Raw genomic sequence first — 26,180 nt, 5'->3', positions numbered from 1 at the left:
CTGAAACAGAAAGAAAGAAAGCTTTAAGCACAGCAGCTGAAAGGAAGCTACCTAGGCATAAACGCCTAAAGGGAAACCTTATCTGGGGTGCTGATTTAAAAAAAAAAAAAAAAAAAAAAAAGGTATTACAAGCAAAGTTTGGTGGTTTGATTGCATCTGCAGTCAGAGAAACAGGAGTCTGCATATTGTGTGTAAGTAGGTAGAGCTGCATTCAAGAAAGACCTGACTCCATCAACATCTTAGCTTCCTAACCAGAACAAGGCTTGTGGCCGTCTGCGTCAAAGAACGGAGCATTACAGGTAGTGAAACAGACTAAAATAAAGACTAGAGACAAGCCTACACTGACCTGGGAAAACTAAGGATGTTGTAATGAATTAAATCTTGTAGTAATGAATTAAATTCATTATGCTGTAATGAATCAAAAGCCACATGTTCAGAAATTATTACAAATGCAAAATGCTTTCACAGATAGCAACACTGACACTAGCAATTTTTTTTTCAGTAAAAGGAACTGTTCTGAAGGTTAAGCCAGCCCTCAGAAATGAGTCTGGGAAGATGCTAGTACTTTGCAGGATGAGAGGTTCAGGTCCAATGAGGCCAAAGTGGGATGCCAGTTCCAGAGCAGGGTCCTTCTGAGATAACCATCTCCAGGCTCACTACGTGGGTGCTTAGGCCTCGTCCTCAAAAGTAGCTCACACAGCTAACACATAACTAGGTACCTAGAGTCCTATCCTCTCCTTCCCCTAAAACAACCAAGGAGACTGGATTTTATGTACCCAGCAGTACATAAAATAGTAGATGGGTCTAAATATTTTGCTGGTTTCAGCCTTTCCTGGACAAGCCTCTCTTCTGAAACCCTAAGATGAGATGAAAACTAGTTGGACACATGATCACTGTGATGACCTCTGCAGTAACCCAAAGTGTACGTGCCCATGTGCACTTATACTGTGTATAAATTACATAGTTATACTGCCCGTGTAGCATCAGGTAGTGCACATCCCCTCCTGGGCAGGAGTTCATCTGGATCTCTGTTGCTAAAACCATACAGCCCTTCCGCAGCTATTACTGAAAAGCAACATTGCTCTTAATGGAAACTATCCCTGTCCTTCAGAGCCTAGGCATGGAAGAAAATACGTAGGATGCCAAACATAAGTCTCAGCTGATTTTTATTTTTCTTTTTTACACACCTTTATTTTACCTGTGTGGCTGTTCTCTAGGTATCTTGTTTCATCCACTTGGATAAGATTCATCTGCTTAGATCAAGCTGTCAAAGAGATAGGCATCTAGGATGACTCCGTTTCATAGACTTCCCTTACAGTTATGGAGATACATGCTTATTTCCAGGAAACAACTCACCATATCCGAACAAATAAACTTAAGTTAGGTATCTCTGATAAATAGTACAGCCCAACTTTCTACCACCATTGACTGCAGTGGGGGCCTAGACAGTGAGTCGGTCTAAATGCTCTTCTTTGGGACAGCAGAAGTCAAGTGACACAAATACTGGTTCCTGTGTACTGGGACATGGTGCGCCATCAAACCTTTCTCTAGAGCATCTGTGGTATCCCAGATGTAACTTTTCTTTGCCTGCCCACCATCACCTGCTTTTGCATTTGCATCTGTGTCACCATGGCTAGTGCAGACTTGGAGGACCATTTGTTTGGATGCTGCTTGTGGAACTTTTCTTATGTGTGTCAAAAAGACACTGCCAAAGGTAGTGAGCTTATAGGAGCAGAACATCGGAGAGCTCTCAGCAATGAGAGTGCTTCAGGGTCTGTTCTGCTTCAGTCTCATCTGCCTCAGTGTTTCATCTGGGGAGCAAACCTCACCTGGCTTCTTTCCATGTAGCAGCACAATGTGTCATTTGGTATTCCTCCACCGCAAAATGTGTCTGGTGGGGAAAAAAAAAAAAAAAAAGTACTTGTGTCAGAAAGGTGTGACTTGTTCTGGAGGTTAGAGTTGAGCACCATGGTTGTCTGAAAGAGGAGAAGTAAAAAAATGAGAGTGTTTCGATCTGTCTGCCAGTCTATAAGGGGTAATAGAAGGTTGGTTTATTGTTCCTCCAGCATAACGTGTAAGGACGATTTGTAATGAGGTAGAATCCAGGGTAAATAGCTCTTGCTATAATACTTTGCCTTCAGATATCTTAAGAGGTAATCTGTGGCAGGTATGCCTGCTGCAAATCAGGCTATGTCTTTGCATTTAGAAGTCACTATTATTATGCTAAAGGGTGTATGCTTACATAGTTCAAGTATGGCATTTGGAAAGAAGTAATTTCACCTCAGAGTGGAAGTTGCCCTGAGGCACAAATCCTCAACAGTGAAATTTTGTACGTGTACTTTGACAAACGCATGCCCAGGGGGCAGGTGCCAAATTATGCCTTTGAAGCCATGGAAGCCTGGCTGTGGGAACCTAGAACCTTGAAGAGTTTCTCAAGAGAGAGGAAGCAAAGCCAGCTGGACTCATTTTCTATAGACAGAGATTTAATTGCTAGCTAGTAGCTACTGCATCAGAAAAGAAGCTGTTTCGGGGACCTGGAACATGCTGCTGTGAAGCTCTTGTTAGAGAAGTCAGGTGGCAGCCTGACTGTGACCCATACATATCCCACTCTTCGCACATTATTTTTAACTCCAATATTTACTGTCACGGTAAAATGTGATCATCATTATAAGAAACAACACATAGCTGTCATTAATCAGCACCTAAGAACAAACTGCAAATATTCTGCTTTTGAGTGCAAGCCAGCTGAGCAAAGAACAATTTCTCTAGAGCTAATGTACATCAATTCAGCAGAATTCCAGAGATGAAATTAAATCTATGTAGTAAAATTGATGTACAGCTTCTTACGCAATAAGTGTTTTTGTATTTGTTTTTGTTTTTCCCAGCCTGGTGGTGGCTGGGCTCCATCCTCCCCATTCTCTGAGAGAGAACCTTGCAGCCCCCAAGAGGCTGGCTCCTCTCTATGGTGCCAGATACCCATCTTCTACTCCATAAACTCTTTTTTGATTTCATCCTTCTTCAGTGCTCACAGGTAGGTCCTACAAATTCCTTAACTCACACAGACAATACATGTGTTATTTTGTCTGTACACCGAAAGAGGTAGAAAATTGGACTAAAACATTGACCTAAGAATAGGAAGCATAGTGTGAAATAATAACTCAACATTACCGTGCTACTAAGATAAATGTTTCTGTAGCAAATTCATTACTCCATAAAAATAGCACTTATGATAATAATAAAAAAGTCCTACTGAGGGAAATTAACCTATGAAAGGGGGCTCAGGAGGGGTTGGATTATACCTTTATCACTACTCTGAGGTCAGAGCTAATTGGCAGACAACAAAGCTTATGAACCTGGAGTTGATTGCTGCCTTCTGCCTTTCTCCACTGACAGATGAGCACACCGCTCCCTCTATTACTCTTGTGATTTATTTTTACTTGTATGCAGATAAGATCAGTGCATCATTATGTTGGATTCTGTACCAACATGGAGCAAGAGCACCTCCACTATATAGCTTAGGATCTGGGCAGAGAATAGGGGTGGGGGTGAATAAAGGAAACATTTGTTCCTTCCCTTTTATATGGGGAACAAATGCTTTAATCCATAGAATACGTAGGTGCTTTGATTTGGATCTAATAGGTCAGACTCACAACCACGTTAATATATCTTCAAGCAACAGCCCTGCCATTGCATGCCAGACATTTTTTACTTCCCAAAATAACTGTTCCTGCAGAGTGCCCTGCACTGGGGAGCTGGTGATGGTTAAAAGCAATCCAGAAAAAAAGCAAAACCAAAAACCTCCCACATTTTGAATCAGATCAGTTCCCCTGCCAAGGATACAGTCTCATGGCAGCAGAGTTGGTTGTACTGGCTTGGTTTGCTGGTATAACTACGCTTTGGATCACATCAGCCTGTGTTTGCCCTGGGTAAGAGTGCACACGAGGACAGTCACTGCTGTTCAACTGAGACACAATAGCTTGTTAAATTGTCATAAACTGATCATAAGTCTGAGTCCCAACTGGCTTACCCGAGGTCACCCAGCAGTTTGAGACACACCCAGCGACTGAACAACATCTCCGGAGTCCAGCCTAGTGTCAAATACAATGGCACTTTTCCTCTCTAATTGCAACCAATTGTCACTGTCTTCTGGTGGGTGTAACCAGGAGAAAATGGACATGGGAATGAACTGGGACTGTCCAGCGGGACCTTCCAGCTTCAGCAGAGGCATGCTGGCAGAGCTTCACCAGGAGAACTGCCCGGTTCCACCAGGTCCCATCTCCCCAAAGACAACAAGCTGTTAGATATTGGTGAGTAACTCCAAGAAAGCTCCTGCGATCCATACAGGATTTGCTGCCACACCACACATTTCGAGGAGAGTGGACATGAGCTGCAGAAACAAGAAGCGTTTTTCACCCTAGGGAAGCTCTCTCAATTCAATGCCTTCCTCTCCCATGCAGCGGAGGGGCTGCGTGGTTAGCGCTATGCAGCGCGTAGCTCATTGCCATTCTAGAGCCAACATGGGAGATGTAAAAATGAAGTAGTGGGGCAAAGGGATGCAGTGCTGGAGGAACGCTGCTTTCCACAAGCTGTGTAAACCCTAATTAATAGACAAAGGGCTCTATTCTTTTCCTGTGTTTAACTCCACCCCTCTCTTCTCTTCCCTTTAACCATACCCTTTCTCACCCTCCAGTTTACAGTAGCATATACAGGGCCTGACGAAAGCCCACACAAATCAATGCCAACACTCCCATTGACTTCAATGGGCTTTGTAACAAGCAAAGAGAGAAGAGAATAGGTGATTATTTTTCCTTTCCAAATGACAAGTCCCTCCCCAAACAAAACAATCCATATAGTAGTCATAAGGGTTTTATATTGTGCAGTGCATGGGCATAATTACTCCAACCCTTTAAACAGCTAACAGCAGTTGGTCTCTTTTAATGCTTGGAAAATTATTTTAGACTTCATATCTACAAAACCGGATTTTTTTAGACTGTAAGTAGCTCAGGTCAGATCTCAGCAGTTGTTACCACCATACCTGCACTGACTTCCAAAAGGACAGTCAGTTTGCACATATAAAAGTACTGTCCCAGACTAGTACTTGCTGCACAGTCAAAATCATTTTGCTATCCACAAGTGGCTCTCTCAGAGCCATAAACCAACCCTGCTGTAGATGTTCAGCCAGTTATCTAGGCATGATCTTGATTAATGACTCACCTGGCACTTTGAATTCAAGCAGACTTCTGCCTACATAATCCTCATTGAACATGATTGCATGGGCACTGCGAGCACTGGGTGACTGTTCCCACTTCAGCACGTAAGCACCTTGTGGTCTCTGAGCCATGCATCTCTACGAAACCCCTCAGAGCAGAGTGTGCCACTCTCCCACCTAGCAGCTGGGGAACCGAGCCATACGATTTCAAAGGTATCGCCTCTCGAATCAAGTAACATGAGTCTGAAGGCCTAAGTGACTTCACAAAGTCATGCAAATAGAAAACCCAGTACAGAAAAGGCCACTGAGCCCAGATCTCAGTCTTGCCTGAGGACTTCTCAGACTTTCTGTCTGTGTCTCCATAACATCCCCATCTATCTTCCCTGCCCTACAAGAGGGCATGCAAAGATTCCTCCACCTCTTCCTCTTGATTCATTGGTGTAAGGGCTTTACTGTGAAGTGTAAAAATCCTGAGGGTATTTTAAGAGTTATTTTCTTTTCCCTCATAGCTGCCTCCACAGTTTGTCTGCTTAACAAAAGGCTATGATATGGGGAAAAAAATCTAAGTTAGTGTGCTCTGTGCATCCAAATATCTTCATTCCAAAAAGCTGCATACTTCTTTGGCAACACTTGGACAGAAACGATCCAACTGTATTGAAGTTTAGGTAATATGCAAATTGCTCTTATTCAACATGGTGTATGGAATTCTATTTTTTCTAATCCTTCAACTAAAATACAATTTGCGGCTGTTCTTCTTCTGTCTGCCTGATTAAACATCCTTGAAAAAACAAGCATGGGACTGCAATAAAGAAAAATAAAAAGGTTTCTTTTAATCAGTAATTAAGTAGCAATTAAGTACAATTATTACAATTTGTATCTAATTTATAATATCTGTAGAAAGAACAGATGTAATTTATCCTCCAATAGTCAACAGTGTTTGGCTTTAGCAAAGCCACCTTACACTTTCCTTCCCATTTACAACAGGGAAGGACACTGCAGATGGTGAGCTAATGTGCCCTAGCTGAGGGGTGGGAATGTTCAGCTAAGGGGTAGGAGCTGCCCATGAAGATTTATGTTGTCCCACATGGACAACATAAGGTTTTCTGATTGTCTTCAGTAGAGGAACCCTCTCTGTAGGTCAAGTGACAAAATTCTTCAGGATTTTAACCTGAAGTATGAGCTCTCATTTTGGGGTAGTTGGCACAGTAACCGTGTTCCATGTTGCAAGGGACCTTTGCAGAATGCCCCCCACATGCATTTTGATATAAAATATGAAGAAAATTGGTCATTTTCATTTATGGTTATGGGAGGAGGATTCTTCATTAACAGGCCAGGAAAAATTACTTAGCTTACTGAGCTACTTAGTAAGTCACAGGAAAAAATACTCATTATAGACTCTAGATTAATTTCTTTAACTCCACAGTCTTTATATACTTAGGAAATACAAGCATCAGTTTGGACTGTCTGGAGCCAGCCAAAGCCAACATGACAACTTTCTGCCACGGATGCTTTCAAATAAAACTGTTACAAAATTTTATTTGGTGTCTAACCTTGTTTACAGTTCATCTGAGCCATACATGACTTGATTGTAAAAAAATCGGTCTTCAGATACAGGCGATTACCACAGAGCTGTGTTCAGGTGATGGATGGCTATAAAAGCACCTTATGAAGTTGGGTGGGTTTTTTTTGGAATCACACAGTGTAAAACAGACACTCTAACAGTCCAGAAGCTTTACCATTTGTGTAACAATGGCAAATGCATACAACAGGCCTCTTGCAAAGGTAGCCTTATCAATTTGGGTCAAGGAGAAGTAGTTACTGCACGTGGATGGGTCTGGAATGTCCTTCAAGCTCACAAGGCTGAACATGTGCCCTGGCCTTATCCTGATGCCATCCCAGGGTAAGAGTCGCTCTCCCAAACATCTCTGCCACCTGGGGAAGGACACACCTAAGGGGATCTGCAATACCTTCCAGACAGGTCCCAGACCCGACAAACCAGGGCCAGGAAGCACTGTGGTGTGCACACAGCCCTCCCTCAATTCATGACCTACAAACATTTTGAAGTTCTACATGGTGCTAGTTTTAGCTCTGACCAGCTGACTCTAGAATGGCTTGGGACTTAAAAGGGCAAAAGAACCTGTTGGGATGTTAAAACCTAGCTCGTTCAAGCAAGTGTTACTTCAGAGGACCAAACAGTTCTGTATTTTCATGGCTGACAGACGCTGCATGCAGTACGTGGGATTAGGATTTCTTGCCCCTTGCATGAACAATGTAAATCTGTTGAAAAGAAGATGTTATGCAACAAAAGCCTTATGGTTTAAAACTGAAAATGATGGGGTTTGGGTGGAATGTACCACTAAAACCTGCCCATTTTAAAGTGGTAGCAAGGAGACAGATGCATATTCGAATGTTTCTCTTTTTAATTTTTCCAACACCTAATCTCTTAAATGACAGTAATCAGAAAAGAGGCATTCGAATTCTCTTGTGGGGAAGAGAAGGCGCCAGAGATGAAGCGATAACCATGCTGTGTCTCAAGCCGTTCTCATGAGACTTCGGCTATGTGTGAACCCAAATCAGAGAGGAGAATTGTAGGCGCTGCGTCTGCCAGAATCCAAACAGCAGACACACTTCTGCTCTCGTGGCACAAACCCAAACTGTGGACAACCTCAGTTTCAAAAAGCTTTGCAGAATGTCGGGCTTGCTTATTCTGCTTTAGTTTACATAAAAAAATCTTTCTCACACACATATCCCTCAAAGCTAAAAGAACAATAAGATTGAGAAGTTAGTCATTCAAAAGGTAGAAAGTGCCAGACATGAGGTTACATATGCAACCCAAATTGAGTTCCTCATATGAGCTCATGATTAGACATGCTTTAATTACATGGACACATACACTTTTTCCATGAGGAGGACAACGATAACATAGGCTAGATTTATTAGAGGAGCAAAGTCATAAGGAACAGCGGAATCATATCTTGTGCTGTGCTGGACAGTCTTAACAAAAGACACTTGGAGCAGCCTGTGTGACTGCTAAAGGAATGGACAGAGCAGCCCAGCTCTGCCCTGGATGCTGTGGAACTGCCCTGCTGAGGTGGCAACAGGTCCTTTCCCTCCACCGTGCAGTGACCTCTTGTACGGGCAGGTGAGGAGGAAAGGAGAAAGGGAAGGCAGCGGGCTGCGGCTGCAGCTGTGTGGTGGGTACGGCACCGAGGGAATCACTGACAAAAAGGGCTAGACTGCAGCCAAGGTTGCTCCCTAGCCTATGACCCGTTTTATTTTCTGTGGCAATCTGGTTCACATTATGAGTACAGTACTGACAAAGTTGGGTGTTTTTTTTTTTTCCTAATATTTTTGTTGGGGTCGGAGGGGAGGGTTGGTGGCAATCCCGTGGCTTTTGCCACCTCCTCTCTAAATATTTCTTTGTTCAGCCTTGCGCCTTTGAAACTTTACACCCAGGTCTAGCAATCTTTGCTTGTCTAGCCCTCTGAACAACGTAGCCACTTGTCAGCCAGCGGGGACTCATCTAGGCCTAAATCTTTCTCCAGCAGAAGCCTCCCAAGCAGTCCTCACGACACCAGCGCCCTGGGTGCCGCAGCCCCTTTGGGCTGAGATTTGCAGCCGCCCGCTGCCGAGCTCCGGGGCCGGGGCCGGTCGGTGGCGGGGCCAGGCTGAGGCGGGGCGGCCGCGGGCGAGGGAGGCGGCTCCCTCCCTGCCTCCCTGCCTCCCTCCCTGCCTGCCTCCTTCCCTGCTTTCCTCCCTCCCTCCCCGCCGCCTTGGCGGGCCGCCGCCGCCCGCCCGGCGCCAGGGGCTCGGGGCCGGGCCGTGCCCCCAGGTGCGCCTCTCGCCCGGCCCCGGCCGCGGGGTGCGGGCGCTGCCTTCCCCCGGGAGCCCCCCGGGAGCCCCCCGGGCCGGGCACAGCCCCAGCCCCGGGTTTAAGCTCCTCGCAGCGGGATTAGGCGCTACCGGTGTCCGCCCGGCGGTGCTTTCGGCTGAGGGGGGATCCGCCAATCGATAAGGCGGCCGCACGCCTGACTGCCCATGGAGAAGCCAAAAAATCCATCCTCCCCCTGCTGCCCCCGTCCCCTTCGTTTCTCCCCCGTCCCCGGAGTTGTCTCGCCCTCCTCTAGCAAGGTGCCGCGGTGAAACGCATCGTTCCCGAAGCCAACGTGCTAATTGTAGGTTCATAAGGGGTAAAACCCTGTTGAAACGACGCGGTGAAAGAGCCCCGAGCTGCCCGAATTTAGCGTGCCACCAAACGCGCCAGGGTCACCCGAAATGCGGTGTCCGGGGGACGCCGCACAACCTGCCAGCCCCCGGCACTCGCCGGCCCCGGCTCTTCCTCAGCTAAAGGCAGCGAAATTAGGACTCATTTAAAGTTCCTGCGGCTGCCCGGCTCTCGGACCTGGGGGGTGTTGGCGGCCCCGGCCCCGTGTGCCCGATATTTCTGGCCTGACACGGCTGCAGGAGACCGAGAGGAGAGCCCCGCACCTCGCGTCCACTCGGGCTGGAGCCGAGGAGCGGAGCTGAGCCTCGAATCACCATTCATTCCGATTTATAAATAATGTTTCTGGCTTTATTTTCTTCAACGTTTAATTTTTTTTTAAAATAATAATGATTAAAAATTAGCCCTTGGGCTACGTGCTGGGTTATAGCCAGGCGCGTTGTCACTTCTCCTCGGGACCCCGGAAATATCTAAATGGACCAGGAGGGAAAATGAAGAGTTGCCCCTCGGTTAGTTAGGACGGCAGGACGGTGCCGTGGCTTCAGCATTTCAGGTTTTAATCGCTCTGAAACGAGGAGCTGTTTCTCCAGAACCGACGCCTGAATGTTGGGAGCGATCACCCCGAGAGAGGATTTCGTCTGCTTTTTGGTATCCCCTCTGCCTCTCACAAACACCGCGTCCCTGCGCCTGTCTGCACACACACACACACACGAGGAAATGGTAGGTGGCTGCATATCTGCACACACGCGCACGTACATAAATTTCTCTAATATGTTTATGTGTTCAGGGGCTGGAACCGCAGCAAAAGAAGCGTTCCCTGATTTAGAGCACTTCCCAGGTGCTGCAAACACTGATGAACCAAAATCCTGATGGAGGAAATGAATGGCTCCTCCGCGCATACACACACACACACACCCCCAAAAAAAAGAGGGAGAGAAAGAGAGAGAGAGGAAGAAAGGAGAGGAAAGGGGAACTCGATTTATTCTCATTTGTTTATCTCTAGATTTTTCCCCCTTTCTGCAAATTCATTTGAATAGCTTTCAAGCTGCAAAATGGAAATGTGGCTCCTGCCCTCTATTTCAGCAGCAGCGTCCTGGCAACAGAGCAATTTTCTATCATCAAGGATAAATGGCATCGAACAGAACATTCTGATAAAAAAGAAAAAAAGCTTTAGCCCAAGAAGCCCATGATTGCTGCCCTTCCTGTCTGTCATCCCTTTACAAAATCCTCTCCTCCAAACCTGAGCTGCATGCTGTCAGAGCTAATAACGTCTTCTAAAGAAAAGGGGAAGAAACAGCATTCATGCACAATGTTCCCATTTATTACACGGAGCGCTTATTTAAAAAAAAATAAATAAAAAAATAAAAAAAAATTGCAAATATCTTTGTTTGGTTCGCTGCAAATTAAAGCCGAGCTGTGGGAAGTTGCACGCTGCAACAATTATCGGTGTCACAGCCGCGCAGCGAGCCCCGCGCCTCCATTGGTTACTGAGCGCCTCTGTGCCACGCGGGGAATATCCCCGGCTACGGAAATAAATAAAAAATAACATAAAAAATAAATAAAATAAGAATAAAATCCCCTCGGCCCTCCAGGTAAGCCGGCGTCGTTCTGTCAGCGCACAGAGCGCGCCGCAGCCGTCGGGGAGGGGGCCGCAGGTGGCGCGGGCGGCTCCTCGGGGGGCTTCTTTATCAATTTATTTCATTTTTTTTTTATTTTTATTTTATTTTATTTATTATTTTTTTTCCACGGGGGGCCGTTAGGGCCGTTGGGGCGGTTGAGGCCCGGAGCCGCGCGCGCATGCCCCGCGCGGCGGTCACGTGCCGCGCGCCAAGGGCCCTGAGGAGAGGCAACCGCCGCCCCCCCCCCCCCCCCCTCCATTCCCTCACACGCACCCCGCCGGGGGGGGGGGGGGCTCCCGGTGCTCCCGCTCCGCTCCCTCAGGGCAGGGGCCCCGCAGCCCCAGCCCGGGGCTCCCCAAACGACCCCCCCGAGTACAAACAGCGCTGTCGGGGGCTGGTGTTGTGCCCCCCTGGCTTTGGGCTCGGGGATTTTGAGCCCTCCCCCCCCCCAGGCTCAGCCAGGCAGCCCAGCTTGGGGTCTGTGTGACACTCGCCCTCCTGACGGGCCGGGGGTGGGAAAGAAGCGGGGCACAAAGCCCCAAGCACGCAGATAACTCGCTGGGAAGCAGCAGAGCCCTTTAATCCCGGTTTCCTATCGGAAACCACCCGAGCCCCTTACACCTCACCGTCCACGACGCGCTTTTTGCCCCGCTCTGGCGGGCAGGCCGTTTGATTTCCTTTTTTTCTCTTTTATTTTTATTATTTTTCTTCTTTCAGAGGAGCACAGCGAGCCGTGCCACCAGCAGTGGCACCGTTGCCATCCGCAGCCCTGGGAGGCCCCCTTGGAAACAGCCGGCTCCTTCTCCCAGCCCGCTTCCCACCGCCGCTCGGCACGGACTGGAAGATTAATGAGGCTTTTTTAGCAACACCTGTCATTTTGAGCTGTCGACACAACCAATTAATACTTTTAATTACCCCTACAAGGAAACTAACCAGAGCCTTCCTGATTCGATTTGGCCAACGCGTTTCGCCTCCCGTGAAACGAAGCGGGGGGGGGGGGGCTCCTCTGGGCGCCTTTACCTCGGCTTGGGCTTCCCCTGGAGGACGGGGAGATATTTATTTGGGGAGAGAAAAGACGGAAATAAATTTGTTTTCGGTCCTTTAGCAACTTTCGCCGCCGCCTCGGAGAAGCAGAGCCCCGGCTCGGGGCAGATCTCAGCGCTCCCCAGGTGGAGGTGGCCAAAAGCTGGGGGGGGGGGAGGCAGGGCGAAAAGAGGGGTTCAACCCCAGCCTTCCCCCTCTGCACGAGTTTGCCAGGGCAATAAATGAGCACCCAGCCCCGGGAGCTTCCCCCTGACCCTGCCTCCGTGGGTGTCCCCCCCCTCCCCAGCTCCCAAAGCGGGCGGTGGGACGCAGGGAGCGGGGATTTGGGGTCCCACGGGCACCTCTCCGCCGGGAGAAGCCCCCCGAGCTGTGCCTCCTCTGCTCTCCTTTGTGTTATCTCTCGTGCTGCCCAGGCCTCGCCGAGTTCTGCCATAAAGGCGATGTCCCACATTAAAACAATATGAATTCGCGGATGGATCCTGAATATGAATGAGGTATGTGGTCGTACGGCTGCTTTTAAGCTGTACTTCTCCGAATATGGCTTTAATTAAATGTCTTCCGGCTCTAAAAGATTACATGTTGTGCAAAATATATCCTAGCATGAAATTTACTTCCACGATACGAAATTAGGTTACTTATAAATGTCTTCATTTAAAAAGGAAAATCGCTTCTCCTCGTTCTGGTTTCTGTTTTGTTGAGCAGAGAGCTCCAACGAGGAGAGAGGGCTGGGATAATATATTTATAGAGGCACGTGTAACAAAACCTGCCAGAAGCGGAGTGGGTGAGGGCTGCTCGCTCAAATGCAGACAATTCACAAAACAGGCAAGTTAATCCAGATCTGATTTGTTTCAGATCCAGCTGTCAGAAGCCCGGGATACCTCCCGCGTCTCAGGCTGCCCGTGCTGCCCCCTTCTCCCCCCCGCATGTGTGCAGGGCGCTGGGGCTGGGGGCAAGCAGGTGGACGGCGGCGACCATCTCCACCCGCAAAAAAAAAAAAAAAAAAAAAAAATAATAATAATAAATAAAATGAAATCGGTTCTTGGCAGGGCGGAGGTGGAGGGCAGAGCCGTGGTGAGCCTGGGATGAGCAAAGCGGGCTCCGCGGTTTGGCGGTGCCGGGGACATCGCGCTGGGTGCCAGCAGCTCTGCCCCTCCGGCCGCTGGGCGCAGGAGGAATTCAGGGCGCTGGAGGCGATGCTCTCTGCTCGCCTGCTCCTCTTTGCGCCCTCAGATACGGGATCTCGCCTAGATGAGTTTCTACAGGGAGATCAGATAATGGATCCCTCCGGATTACCTCTCTAAATTAACTTTTAGATTTGTTTTTATAGTCTGTTGAGACCCTGACAAAAGAGGCTATAGCTCGATGGAGATAGGAGATAAACATTTAAAGCAATCTCATTACACGGGAACGACTGAGGAACTCTCCTTGCAATCTACTCTAGATAACGAGGCTGCCTGAAGGAACAAGTAAAGCCGAGATATTTACTTCTTTTCCTATTAAATAAACCTCAATAACTGCATTGACTTTGCGCAGTGTTTACTACATTTCTATTCAATGCTTGGGTAAATGCATCCCTAAAGGTAGAGTAAATAATTGCACTGATCTCAACAAGGGAAATGTGTAGGCATCTGAAGTGTACTAAAAATAAACGGAGGCGAAACAGCCTGGAGAGAGGACATCGCGCTCGTTCGCTGCGATTAAAGCCTCTGCTTTCACTCGCCCGCACCGGGGGCTGCCGAGCGCGGCCGGGTGACACCGGGAGCCGGCTGCGGCTCGGCCCGGCACGGCTCGGCTCGGCTCGGCATGGCACGGCACAGCATGGCACGGCTCGGCATGGCACGGCGTTTGGCTCGGGAGAGAAGGCGGCCGCGACCGCAGGAGAAATTGCAGCCTCTGTCCTGACTTAAAAGAGCCTCGAGTTTCCATCCGCCTCTCAGCCCTTCCAAGATGGGCACTTGAGAGCGGTGTTTTTTGTGTTTTTGTTTTTTTTTTTTTTTCCTCTTTTTATGTTTTTGTTTAATTGGATGGCGTCTTCTTCTTCTGCCAGAAGCAAGGGGTTTTATTGTTGTTGTTGTTTTTTCTTCTTTCATTTGAAAAGAAAACAAAACAACAAAAGTCCCCGCTAAAACCAACATCTCTATTGCAGCAGCGCCCGAGCGGCCGGGGAAGCACGCCAGATAAAAGCCCGGCGGGCAGAGCTCTGCAAACCTGCGGCTGCCTTTAGGGGAGGCTCCCCTCGACCCCAAAAGGGGACGGGCCCCCGGCGGGCCCCGGCTGGCACAGGCAGGGCAGCAGCCCCCCGCGGAGGGGCGCGGAGCTCAAACCCAGCCCCTCGGGCTGCTCCCGAGGACCCCGAGTGAAGGGGACGGGGCTGGCCGTGTGCGCAGGGCGTGTGTAGGGGGACCCTTCCCCAATTTTTGGCTCAGGGATGTGGTTTGGGTGCGCACCTGACCAGGTGCGGGGGGAGGCGGCAGGCCAGGCCCCCTGCCCCGGCTGCAGGGCTCCCGTCCTCAGCCAAGCAGCCCGAAGGCTAATTCCGTGTCAAGGCAGATATCTGCCCCCCCTCGCCACCCCCCAAAACACACAGCGCCCCATCCCATCGGGGCGAGCAACCAACGACAACAACCAAACAAAACATTGCCCAAACAAAAAGCCCCGAGCCCCGGCTCTCTGCAGAGCCACACATTGAATGAATCTGCCTGTAAGGTTTTAATTACAGCGAAGCCTTCGCTACAAATCTGTACAAGAGACAGTGGCTGGTTCCCTCTGGATCCTTCCCCTTCTGACTCCCATTATTTTGACCCACGCTACAGCACAGAGAGCGGCGTGTGTGATCCAGCTGCGGGGCTGGGCTGGGGTTTACCCCCCCGCCCCCGCCTCCCTGCCACTTCCTTCACACTCGCGGTACGGAAAGCCATCGACGCCTGCCTGTCTGTTATAATCCAGCGGCTGGAAAGCCGGAGGAGCCTCCGCTCCCGCTCTTTGCGCTGGCAGCGCTCTTATTCCCCAGCCTCTCCTCCAAACAGCTCGCTCGCAGCCTGGGGAGGTGCCCTCCTTGTGCTCGCCGCCCGGCTGCTGTCGAGGCGGCGGCGATGCGGCATGCTGGCCGTGTATTTTGGGGGCAAACAGGCTTGAGAGAGAGAGGGAAAGGGAGAAAAAAATAATAATAACGCCATCTGCGGATGCGGGGCGAGGCGTTTGGGTTTGGCCCCTCCGGGCTGCAAAAGACGCGGGGCAGCGCCCGGTGCAGTTCTGCGGGGGGGGGCGCTCCAAAAACCGGCTCGGCAGAGAAATGCCTCCGGGAGGGATGCTCCCTGGCTTTGCGCCCCTCCTGGGATTTCCCCACCGCCACCACCACCACTTTACTGGGGACCCCGGCTCCGAGCGCCTCTCGCTCCCTTTGTTCCTTCGGTTCTGGTGCTAAAAAAATCAAGGGGCAAGGCAACCCCCGGCCACGCAGACAACTTTCAGCATTTCCGCGTCCCTTTGAAAATCGAACAGCAAGGTCTGCCTCGGGCATGTGCGTGGGGTTCCCGCGGAAACAAAAAATAAAATAAAATAAAATAAAATAAAAAATAAAGGAAAGAAAAGCAACCGGCCGCGCTAACACCATTCCTGAAATCAGCTTCTCCCGGACTTTCCCGGCCACGCTGGGACAGCAAATGCTCTGCCTGGCTCTGATGTGCGCTGCGGGGGGGTCGGACGGGGGGACACACGCCGAGAGCATCCCTCAGCCCCGCGCACTCCCTGCGCGGCCGGGGACACCCCAAGGAGCGCGCTCCTGGGGAGCCTCGGCTGCTGAACGCCACCAGCCCCCCCCCCAAACAACGAGCCGAAAGAGGGGATCCCCCTGCAGAGCCCCCCCGCACAAACACCAGAGCAGGACTTCGGGAGAAGGAGGGGATGGGAAATGAAAGGGGAATGTTTGTTTTCCCCTGTTGTTATTGTTGAACGCATGAATGAATGGATGAATGAATGAATGGAACAGAAGGTGCTCCGAGGCATATAGGAAGCCTCTGGCCGCTTATATTAACTTCCTATTATACCCTAAAAATAGAACCCCGTTTCCTGTTGTTCGTCAGCTCCTTCTGACTGTTGTGTCTGTTGTGTGACATCTCTCGGCTCACGAACGCGACTCCCAGGCACGCACACGCTCGGGGCTTTCTGCGAGCCTTACCCACAGCCCTCGTCAGGGCGGCGCGGCTCGCACCGCGACACGGGCGGCACGAAGTCACCGCGGCCCGGGGCACGGTGCCACGCGCGGTTCTCCACCCGTGACCGCGGAGCAGGGAAGGGGCTGGGGGTGCAGAGGCCTCCGTGCCCTCCGGCTCGCTTTGGGCACAAGAGGGGCCGGGGTGCGCCCCCCTCTCCCTATTTCACGAGTCACCCCCCTGCTCCGGTGCCTTCCAACCTCGCTGACCGAGGTCTGATCTCTCCAACCTGTGGCCGTCCCCCGACACCTGCTGCCCCCCCAGCAAGGCTCGGGCCTTGCATGGAGCTCCCACGCACCCCTCCCCGCGTCCCCGACCCCCTTATCCTCCGCCCCGAGGTGCGGTAAGAGAGGGGTGCAGGGCAGCGGAGCCGTGCCGAGCCGCGCTCCCCCTCCCCACAAGCGCGGTCCCTTCGTGCCAGAGGCCACGAGGAAAACGGGCGGGGGATATTGGGGGGGGGGGAGAGAAAAAGCAAAGACAACAATAAATATTGACAAGCAGCGTGACTCCTTGCAGCCGAGTCATTAACAGCGACCAATCAACGGCAGCTCCATAGCGGGAGATTTGCCTAATTAAATTGGGGGGAAATGAGCGGGGTGAGGCTGGATGGAGTCAACTGCCCCGCCGAAAGACGAGGATGCCTGAACGCGGCGGGGGACGGGCGCTCCCCGAGCGCATCCCTCCTCCGGTGCCCACCGGGAGGGGTCCGGGGGGGGTTCCCGGGGGACCCCCGCGGCCCCGGTGCGCGCCCCGCAGCGCAGGGAGCGCCCCCGGCACCCGAGCCGGGACCAGGGAGGGATGCGATGCGCTCGCTGCCTGCGGCAGAAGCAGCCCCGGCAGGCTGTGCCTGCCTCCTCCTCCTCCTCCTCCTTCTCTCCTTTTTGTTTCCCGTCTCGGCCGCCTTTCTCCCTTCCTAGGTACCGCCGCAAAGCGGTCTCCGGTCGTGCCCAACTTTTCCCGATGCCCGGGTTAGCATCCATTACGCCGAGGGAGCTCTTTGGGAAGCAGAGAGCGACGTGTTGCCAGCACTCCCTAGCCCATTTTCTGACACCTTTTGTTACGCGTGCTCTTGCCGGCGAAGAAAGTGCCAGTGTGTGTGCACCTGCGAAAAAACGCCTTCGTGATGTTAACAGCGAGCTGGAGGGTATAAAGCAATAAAACTGCCAAATGTACCTGTTCCCATTGAGCGCGCTACCTCCACCTATGAATAAAGAGTCCCAGTAGGAATTCTCTCCCTTCTCTTCCCCTTTCTCTATATTTTTATTCACTGTAGGTTTGTAAACGCCTGGATCGGGTTACCCTTTCGCGTGTTAAAGTGGAACTCTTGTTAAAAGCCGGAGAACAAGGCGAGACACTTACAACTGCATTCAGAGTTACTGAACCGACTCCAGAGGCTCAAGAAGTGAAACGGCGATGAGAGGGTGGGCGAGAGGGCACAGCGCGCCCGGCAGCCCTCGACAAAAGACCCCGCGGATCCCCCTAAAACAAGCGAGCCGAGCTGAGCCCGGCTCCTGCCCCGCACCGCCCAAGGTCGCTTCGCGTCCCCGTCCTCCCCCGGGGACAGCGCGGGGCACCCCCGGGGGGCTGGCACCCACCCGCCCCGCTGGGCTGCGGGGCAGCCAGCAGCAGAAATGGATGAAGGAGAAAAGGAAACGGAGAAAAAAATATTAGTAATTAAAAAAAAAATAAAAAATAAAACAACCGGTTGATAATAACAATAATAATAAAACCACCCTTGAAAGATTTCCCAAAGCGATGCGTTGAAAATAATAACGATAATAATAAATAAATAAAACTCGGCGAAATCTAGAAACCAATCCCCTGGGATTGCCGCTGTGAGAGGCAGTGTCAGGACCTGTGAGTGGTCTGGGGGTTGCTCGGGGCTCACGGGGGTTTTGCGAGCGGCGGCTGCTGGTGCCGGTGCCGCTTTTCCGAGCCCGAAGCCTCCAGCCCCATCTCCCCGTCCGCAGAAACTTGCGGGTTTCTCGGGGCTCGGCGGGTTCCGCCGTGCCCTTCCTACCTCGGTCCTCTGCGGTGGGGTCTGCCTCTGGAGTTCATGCTTAGCTGGACGCCAGGAGATTTAAGCGAGGGAAAGGGAAAAAGGAGAGGGAGAGGGAGAGGGGGAGAGAGAGAGAGGGGAGAGAGAGAGGAGAGAGAGATCCTCCGCGGTGCTGGATCAAACTTAATGTCTTTCCCCAGTCCATCTTTGAAAGAGAAGTGGTAATACCACCTGGATGCTCGGATATAAATCCCCTTGCAAATAATAAATGGATTAATAATAACAAGGTATGAAGTTCTTTTTATAGAAAAAAGGAGAGAATTGAAACTAAATGCGGCAGTTAGACAACCATTTTGATAAGAGGATAATTGAGGCGACACTGGTGTATAATTAGAGGATAATTTATGCTATATCCACTTTTATTCCACCTCCCAAAATAAACCCAGTCCATAATCATTACAGGCAAATTGTTCTGAATTTTATAGCAGCAATTTGAACAAAGTACTGCAGTTAATCATGGGAGATTTTTGTGTATTCCTGATTAGAAGTCTAATTGCCTCCTTCCAGAAAGTAAAAATAACTGTAAAACGACTCTATTTTTATCATTAACAATGTTGACAATAAAATAAAATCAACCGGAATTGTAATCTAAAGACAAATTTAGGGCGAAGGCGCTTTTCCTTGGGTCGTTTATATCCTAATCAAGCTTTGCCAAAACCACTAACCGCACGTAGCCATTTGCATATATTTGAAAGCGATTACGGGAGCCGCTGCTTTCAGGCGGAAAAAATGCGCCGCTTCGCCGGAGCGGGCCCGGCCGCCGGCGGCGCGCAGCGCGAAAATACCGCGCAGGGGGGAGAAAAATGAAGCGGGGGGGGCGCGGATTTGGGGTGGAGGGCGAGGAGGAGGAGGAGGGGGGCGAGCGGGGGCGCGCATCCCCTCGGCCCTCCCTCAGCCCCTTTGCGCGCAGGAGCGCGGGGCGCGCAAAGAGCGCGCAAAAGGAGGGGTCGGGGGGGGGGGGAGGTTGTGGCGCGCCCGGGGAGGATGCGCGGCGCGCCCCCGCGCGCAGAGGCGCGCGCCGGCGCGCCGTGTCGGTGACGTCAGGGGGCCGAGTGACCAATGGGGAGGCGCTGCCCTCCGGAGCCGAACCATTCGACTTGTGGCGTCCCTGCCCTGCGCGCCCAGGCGCGCCGGAGCCCAACTTTGGCAGAAGCCACCTTAAAAACCTCCGCCCGGGACTCCGCCAGCCCCCAAAAACACCCGTCGGGGGGAATGAGGAGCGGGGAGGAAAGGCGCCGGGAGTAGCCCTCCCTCCCCCCCCCCCTCCCCGCTCGGCACACACCGCCCTCCCTCCCCTCTCCTCTCTCTCCTCTCTCTCCTCTCCTCTCCTCCCCTCCCTCCCTCCCTCCCTCGGTTAACAAGGCCCCTCGCACCACGGCGCCTTAAAAAAATAAATCCCCGCCGCCTCCAGCCGTGCCGCGGTGGTGGCCGGGCAGGGCGGCCGCGGGCGGGGGGCGAGCCGGAGAGCGCCGCTCTCTGCCTCCCCGGCGTCGATGATGACCATGACCACGATGGCTGACGGGCTGGACGCGCAGGACTCCTCCAAGTCCGCCTTCATGGAGTTCGGGCAGCAGCAGCCTCCGCCGCAGCCGCCGCCGCCGCCCCACTCCCAGCAGAGCTCGCCGGCCATGGCCGGCGCCCACTACCCGCTGCACTGCCTGCACTCCGCCGCCGGCTCGCACCCGCACCACCAGCACCACCACCACAGCTCGCCCTACTCCGGCACCGCCGGCTCCTACAACCACCGCTCGCTGGCCGCCTACCCCTACGTGAGCCACTCGCAGCACAGCCCTTACCTCCAGTCCTACCACAACAGCAGCGCGGCCAGCCAGACGCGGGCGGACGATGCAGGTGAGCGGGGGGGGCCCGGCTCTCCCGGAGAATCCCCCCCCTGGCGGATCCCCTCCTAACCCCCCCGACCCCCGGGGCGCTCGCAGCAGGACGCGCGGAGCCCCCCGGGGCGTCCCCCTGCCCCCCGACGGCCGCGGTGCCCCCGGTGCGGGGCGGCGGAGCCCACCCGGTCCCCGTCGGGCGCCGGGCTCCGCTCGGCGAGGCTCGGCTGCGGCCGGCTGGAGGCAAAATTCCTGCTAACACCTGAGGAGTGAAAGTTTCCGGGCGAGTGGGTCGCATTCCGCTTTGCTTTGGGGCCGCCTGATTTATGGTGTTCTCTTTTTTTTTTTTTTTTTTTTTTTTCCTTTAAAATAATCCGGGAGCCGATCGTTTGTATGTATTCACCCGAAGGGGCAAGGCAGGGGGGCAAGGGGGGGGAAGCATTGTTGGCAGTCTCGGGCTGCTGCTTCCCCGACCACCAAACTGGCGACGCGAAGTCGATGAGCCGGGGGAAAACCTGGATGGCCGGGGAAGCAGCAATCCCCTCGCCAAGCCGGCGCGGCGCTCCGTTGCTTATTTTTCTTACTATTTTTTTTTTTCTGATTATTCCTCTTATTTTTTCCCCTGGGAAGGGCGGCGTGCCCACCCTGCAAGGGGACCCCCGCGAGGAGCCGTGCTGATCCCGCAGCAGCCGCAGCGATGCTGCCGAAGCGGCTCCGAGGCAGGCTGCGGGGCTGCTAGGAGCCGTCCCGACCGAAAAAAAAAAAAAAAAAAAAAAAAAAAAAAGCAAAAACCACGATTTAATAGCTAAAGGAGGGTCGTGCGGCTTTCCCGGCCGAGATTTCAACTGCGCTGTTTTGCTTGCAGATCAGCAAAAAACAACGGTGATCGAAAACGGTGAAATCAGATTCAATGGCAAAGGGAAAAAGATTCGGAAGCCTCGAACCATTTACTCTAGTCTACAACTTCAGGCTTTAAATCATCGCTTTCAGCAGACTCAGTACCTGGCACTTCCAGAGCGAGCTGAACTGGCAGCTTCATTAGGACTTACCCAGACACAGGTAATTACTGGGAATCCCAAATCACTGAAATCCGGCTCGAGCAATAAAGGCCAAGCACGGTGCGCTGGTCCCTAGGCGTTTTGGCCTCTGTACAGGAACGGTAGCAAAGGTAACGCACACGGCCCCGTATCTATCGCGATAGGACTTATTTAATGCACGACAGAGAAAACGGTCTTCTGCTGAAGTAACTGAACGTGCCCTTCCTTCCCTCAGCCGCCTGCTGAGCAAACGCTCCCCTTTTGATGTCACAAATAAAATTCTTAAATTGCCTATATTTTTTCGGATGAGACTAATTCCAGCACCGACGTGCAATTGCCCAGCTGTGGAAAGGAGAACAAAACAAAGGCGAGGAAGCCTTGGGCCTGATGTAGAGCTAAAAGAAAAGGAAAGCTGCATCGTAGCGACCTAGAGGTAGAGAGAAAGCAGGAACACGTTAGGAAATACCTGTAAAATCAATAGTTAATTCATCCTGGATGACTAACGCAAATGCAGTGGTTACCCTTGGGCAAAATGTACAGAAGGTGATAATAGATCTGAAGATCAAAGCAGCCATGTACGAAATTATAGCAGGTTAAGCCATAGTTAAGTGTGGTTGGAGTAGCTGTGCCATTCTGCTAATTTAAGCCTGAAAGACACATGAGGCATTACAGACTTCCCGAGCTGGGGTTTGCGGAGGAGCGCACGGATAGATGGGATCAATTCGGGCAAAATGTAATCATGTGAATTTATGAGCTTAACAAATAACTTCGCTGTTTTATCATTGTCAGTGATAACAGCCGCTTCCAGCCAGCGATTTTTAAATGCTCGGCAAACGTTAATCACGGAAATAGACCTGATGCTCATACAAATGGGATTTTGGTGTATTTAGCAGGCACTCCTCTCCCTCTCTCTCCCTCTCCCTCTCATGTAGATTTACGGGCCCGATCCTGAATGTGCAGACAGGCAAGCACCCCTGCTTGTCCTACCATTACATCTGCAAAGTTTGCAAGGTCGAGAGACAACACATTCGGGAGTTGTCTTTGTTTGTTTGATTTCGGGACGTGTATTTAGATATCTATACGTACGGCTCACATCCATAGCATCCCTAGCATAATAATCCTGACCTGCCACAGCGGGCCCGATCCTGGCACGCCTCTGTGGGGGCTGACTCCTTCCTCGGCGCTTTTGCTGGGGTAGGAGCAGGATGGGACCCAGAGCAACCCTGATAGCCGATGGCTCTCTGAGAAAAGAGCATTTCCATTCCCTTAAAACCGACTTTTAAAATAAAGCTGCAGTCCCGGCTCTGTTGTGCCTCCTCCCCTGTCACCTAAGCGAGGCCGGTTTGGCCGTGCATGCTTTGGGATGCGCGGTTTCCGCGTACAGATGCCCTTTGTCTCTTGGCTCCCCTCTCCTGGCACAAACCCGCACGAGTGCCTGTGGTTGACAACAGCGTGCCCAAACGAGCGAGTGACCCCCCCAAAAACCCTGAACGGGGCACCCACGGGAAGGCATTAACACACGCGGGCACATGTAAAGCAGGAGGGCTCAGAGCACGGCCCCTACTCCAGCCTGATCAATCTGGCCTGCCCAGGCAAAATCACGCTCCGGCTTAAAACCTGCGTCCACCTCGCTTTCCAGCTCCGCTCTTCCTCTGCTGTTCTCTCCGGTCACATCCAGAGCCCAAGAGCAGCAGTAGCTCACCCTCCTCTCCCACTGCCCACCCCCAGCCTGACACCCGGATGGCGTGGACTCTCCAGACCCTCTCTCGGAGCAAAAACCACAGCCCCCGGGATCTTCCCTGCCGGGCCCTGGGTGCTCACGGCAGCCTAATATTTGCTGCGTTTTGCTTACAGGTGAAGATCTGGTTTCAGAACAAACGCTCCAAATTTAAGAAGCTGCTGAAGCAGGGCAGCAACCCCCACGAGAGCGACCCTCTGCCCGGCTCCGCTGCCCTGTCCCCTCGCTCGCCAGCCCTGCCTCCAGTCTGGGACGTTTCAGCTTCTGCCAAGGGAGTCAATATGCCTCCCAACAGCTACATGCCTGGCTATTCTCACTGGTATTCTTCTCCACATCAAGACACAATGCAGAGACCACAAATGATGTGAATTGTCCAAGAGAAATAATCTCCCAAGAACGCCTCGTCTCGACATGGCAAAAAGTTCCCCTGCTTTGCCAAGCCGTGCCAGCTAGCAGGCTCTGTGTGAACTTGTAGATGCGGCAAAGAGACAGAGTGGCTTTATTTTCTTTTTTTTTTTTCCTTTTTTTTTTTTTTTTTTTTTTTTTAAAGTAACCTCAGCGATTGATCTCGACCAGAAAGACACAATTTTCATCCTGGCGCACAGAAGACACTTCTCTTTAGGATATTTTCATTTGGACTCCAAGGCACCAGCCTCTTTCTCTGTGGAGTATACGTCAAAACAAACTTTTTACTGACTTTGCCCACAAGAAGAACCTGAATCTACAGCGGCAGCCGTTTTTACTTGTTTAATGAGCTAAAGACATTACACGATGAAAGAGAGACTAGTCAAAGCTCCTTCATTTTTATTCACCAAATGCGGACTGGGGAAAAAGATGAAAAGAGAGAAGAAGGGATAATAAAAAAAAAAAAAAAAAAAAAAAAAAAAAGCGAAGAGGGGAAAAAGAAGGAGAACTGCTTGACGATGAAAATAACGCTGCAAGCCCCGAACATTGCCACGCAGCGAAACCTGCATGCTTTCCCGCAGCGGAGCGGGCTGCGGCTTGGAGGCGAGCACCGGCTCCGCCGCCCACAGCCCCTCGCACACGCGTGGGGCCACGGGTGACACGGGCAGGGGGTGACACGGCCCCCCAGGTCCCCGGTCCCCAGCCCCGGGCAGCGGCAGGACAGACGGAGCCAGGGGCGGCTCAGCGCCGGCGTCCCCCCCCCGCTCGTGAAGCCAGAGGGACCTTTCTCCCGAGCAACCTTTTTCTGTATATATTGTTGAATTTTAGTTGTACATATACTTTGTATGGTTTTGTCTTCTTTCATATATAGAGAGTAAAAGCCACAAAACGCCCGCCCGCCTCGCGTGTCTCTGCCGCGGCCCCACGCTCCCCCCTGGCCCCGCGCAGCGCGGCAGCGCCCCGACCCCAATCCCAAACCAATCCTGACCCCAATCCCAATCCCGACCCCAAAGCCGGTCCCGGTGCAGGCAGGGACCAGCCCAGCCCGCAGAAACCCCCGGCCGGTGCTGCGATCGCGCCGCTCCCTCCCGCTGCGCTTCCCCCCCGAGGACAGCTTTGCCTCGGAAGGTCGGAGAAGCAAAATTATTAGGAAAGGAGGCGCCCTCCTTTGTGGTTTTTTTTTTTTTTTCCTTTTCCTTTTTTTTTTTTTTTTTTTTTTTCTTTTCGACAGCAGACAATGAAAGCCGAGGAATGCTTTGCAAAGCCTCGAAAGGTGCCTAGGCACACGCCACGCTGGCCAGCCAGCTCCAGCCCTCCTGGCTGGTGGCAAGCACGGCGACCACCGCAAATGCAAAGCCCTTTCCTCATCCGAGCTGGGTGCCCCATACTGCGAGAATTAATGGCTAGAGACCTGGGCATCCTGCAAATTATGAACCTTGAAACCACTGAGCCATTTATCAGAAGTCAATAGAGATCCTCAGAGTGCTCCGTATAATGACAGCTACACACAGTCGTGCAAAAGGACAGTCACTATAATTAGACACAAAGCAAAGACTACTTACCAATATACCAGTTTTTTGGGGGGTGTTTTTTTGTTTTTTTTTTGAGCAACTTCCACGCTCAGTCAGTCTTCAGAGTGGTTTAAAACCGATCAGTCTTGTCATTTTCTACCATTCGTATTGTTACATTAGGAAAAATGTTTTCTTTTCTTTTTTTCCCCTTCCCACTGTGAAACTTTGGGTTCAGAGCTCCCCAGGATCAATTCTGAACAAAGCCTCCAGCTGCAGTGCCATCCAATTTGAAGCAGACATTGGGGACAATTTAAGGTTTTTATCCACAAGAAGGTTTTTTTCCATTCTCTTAAATGCAGCCATAATTAGAGTAATTTTTCATGTAGCCCGCTGATTACAGCGTTTTTACCGTCAAAGATAATTACCTGTAATTTTCTTCCACTTTTAATACTAAAAAGCCATCTTTATTTAGATTCAGGAACAGGAAAGGCGAAACAAAAGAGGAAAATTATTCTGTTATTCATACACAAATTGCAGAGACGTAGGGCCTAAAATTGAAAATTAACCAAAATTATAATGCTGAAAAGAATGGAAGAGGCTTCAGAAGTACAGCTGCTAGTGGGGCTCACTGAATTATTCAAATGACACTGGAGAGAAAGCTACCATACATTTAAACCAACAGCATCCTGCGCGGGGATGTGCGGGCGTGTGCGAGCGCCCTGCTCGCTCCGCATCAGCCCCGTTTACACGCGCACGCGGGCGCTGCCTTCGCGCCGGTTCCCCGGGCTCCCGCAGAACGGGAATGAGGCTCGGGGGAGCCCCGGGGGCCGGTAACCGGGCCGAGCCGGGCCGAGCCGAGCCGAGCCGAGCCTGTTTGGTCCCCCCCACGCCCCCCCACCCGCTCCGCTTTAACCCTTTCGGCACCGAGCAGGGGCTGGGGGAGGCCGAGGAGGGGCTCGCTGCTCCCCGTGGGCTGCCGCGGGGCAGCCCCCGGGTGCGTGGCGCCCACCCCACGCGCGATTCGGAGGGCAGGCTCAGCCTCTGCCCCGACGGCGAGCGAGCGAGCGAGCGAGCAGCTAATAAAGCAGCCCAATTAGCGTAGCGCAGTGGGAGAAGGTGACACGGGCGCCGGCGGGATGGGGAGCGAATGACAGCGGAGGCAGAGCCATCTCCCCCCCTCGCCCAGGGAGACTCTCATGAAACAGCGGCATCTATGGATGGAGCGGCGGCAGCTCCCCGCTCCTGCCTGCCTGCCAGCCGTGCCGAGCCGTGCCGAGCCGTGCCGGGGGCGCG

At 52.0% G+C, this 26,180-nt stretch overlaps 1 protein-coding gene and 2 long non-coding RNA genes across 3 annotated transcripts in view; 2 read left to right on the top strand and 1 right to left on the bottom strand.

The window, feature by feature from the left end:
* The window catches only part of LOC140001604 (uncharacterized), a 40,584-nt gene that overhangs the window by 13,774 nt on the left and 630 nt on the right, over positions 1-26,180 (bottom strand). The gene's annotated exons all lie outside the window — the stretch shown is intronic.
* Positions 11,331-18,300, top strand: LOC113842660 (uncharacterized). The gene is made up of 3 exons (XR_011807007.1): positions 11,331-12,588; positions 12,947-17,449; positions 17,579-18,300. It is a non-coding gene; the product is annotated as an uncharacterized lncRNA (long non-coding RNA).
* Positions 19,270-24,288, top strand: DLX6 (distal-less homeobox 6). The gene is made up of 3 exons (XM_027450835.3): positions 19,270-20,215; positions 21,062-21,255; positions 23,088-24,288. Exons 1-3 carry the CDS (start codon positions 19,858-19,860, stop codon positions 23,337-23,339), a joined length of 804 nt encoding a protein of 267 aa, XP_027306636.1. The 5' UTR covers positions 19,270-19,857; the 3' UTR covers positions 23,340-24,288.

This window comes from Anas platyrhynchos, chromosome 2, assembly GCF_047663525.1.
Source record: "Anas platyrhynchos isolate ZD024472 breed Pekin duck chromosome 2, IASCAAS_PekinDuck_T2T, whole genome shotgun sequence".
In the NCBI taxonomy this organism is placed as follows: domain Eukaryota; kingdom Metazoa; phylum Chordata; class Aves; order Anseriformes; family Anatidae; genus Anas; species Anas platyrhynchos.
Note: the sequence above shows the minus strand (reverse complement) of the source record. Positions and strands in the feature narration are given on the sequence as shown.

Bases quoted from the DNA above. Each gene is read 5' to 3' on its own strand.
- DLX6 (XM_027450835.3), top strand. From the start codon at position 19,858: ATGATGACCATGACCACGATGGCTGACGGGCTGGACGCGCAGGACTCC. The intron at 20,216-21,061 runs GTGAGCGGGGGG...TTTTGCTTGCAG, and splicing joins GACGCGGGCGGACGATGCAG to ATCAGCAAAAAACAACGGTG. The intron at 21,256-23,087 runs GTAATTACTGGG...TTTTGCTTACAG, and splicing joins TAGGACTTACCCAGACACAG to GTGAAGATCTGGTTTCAGAA.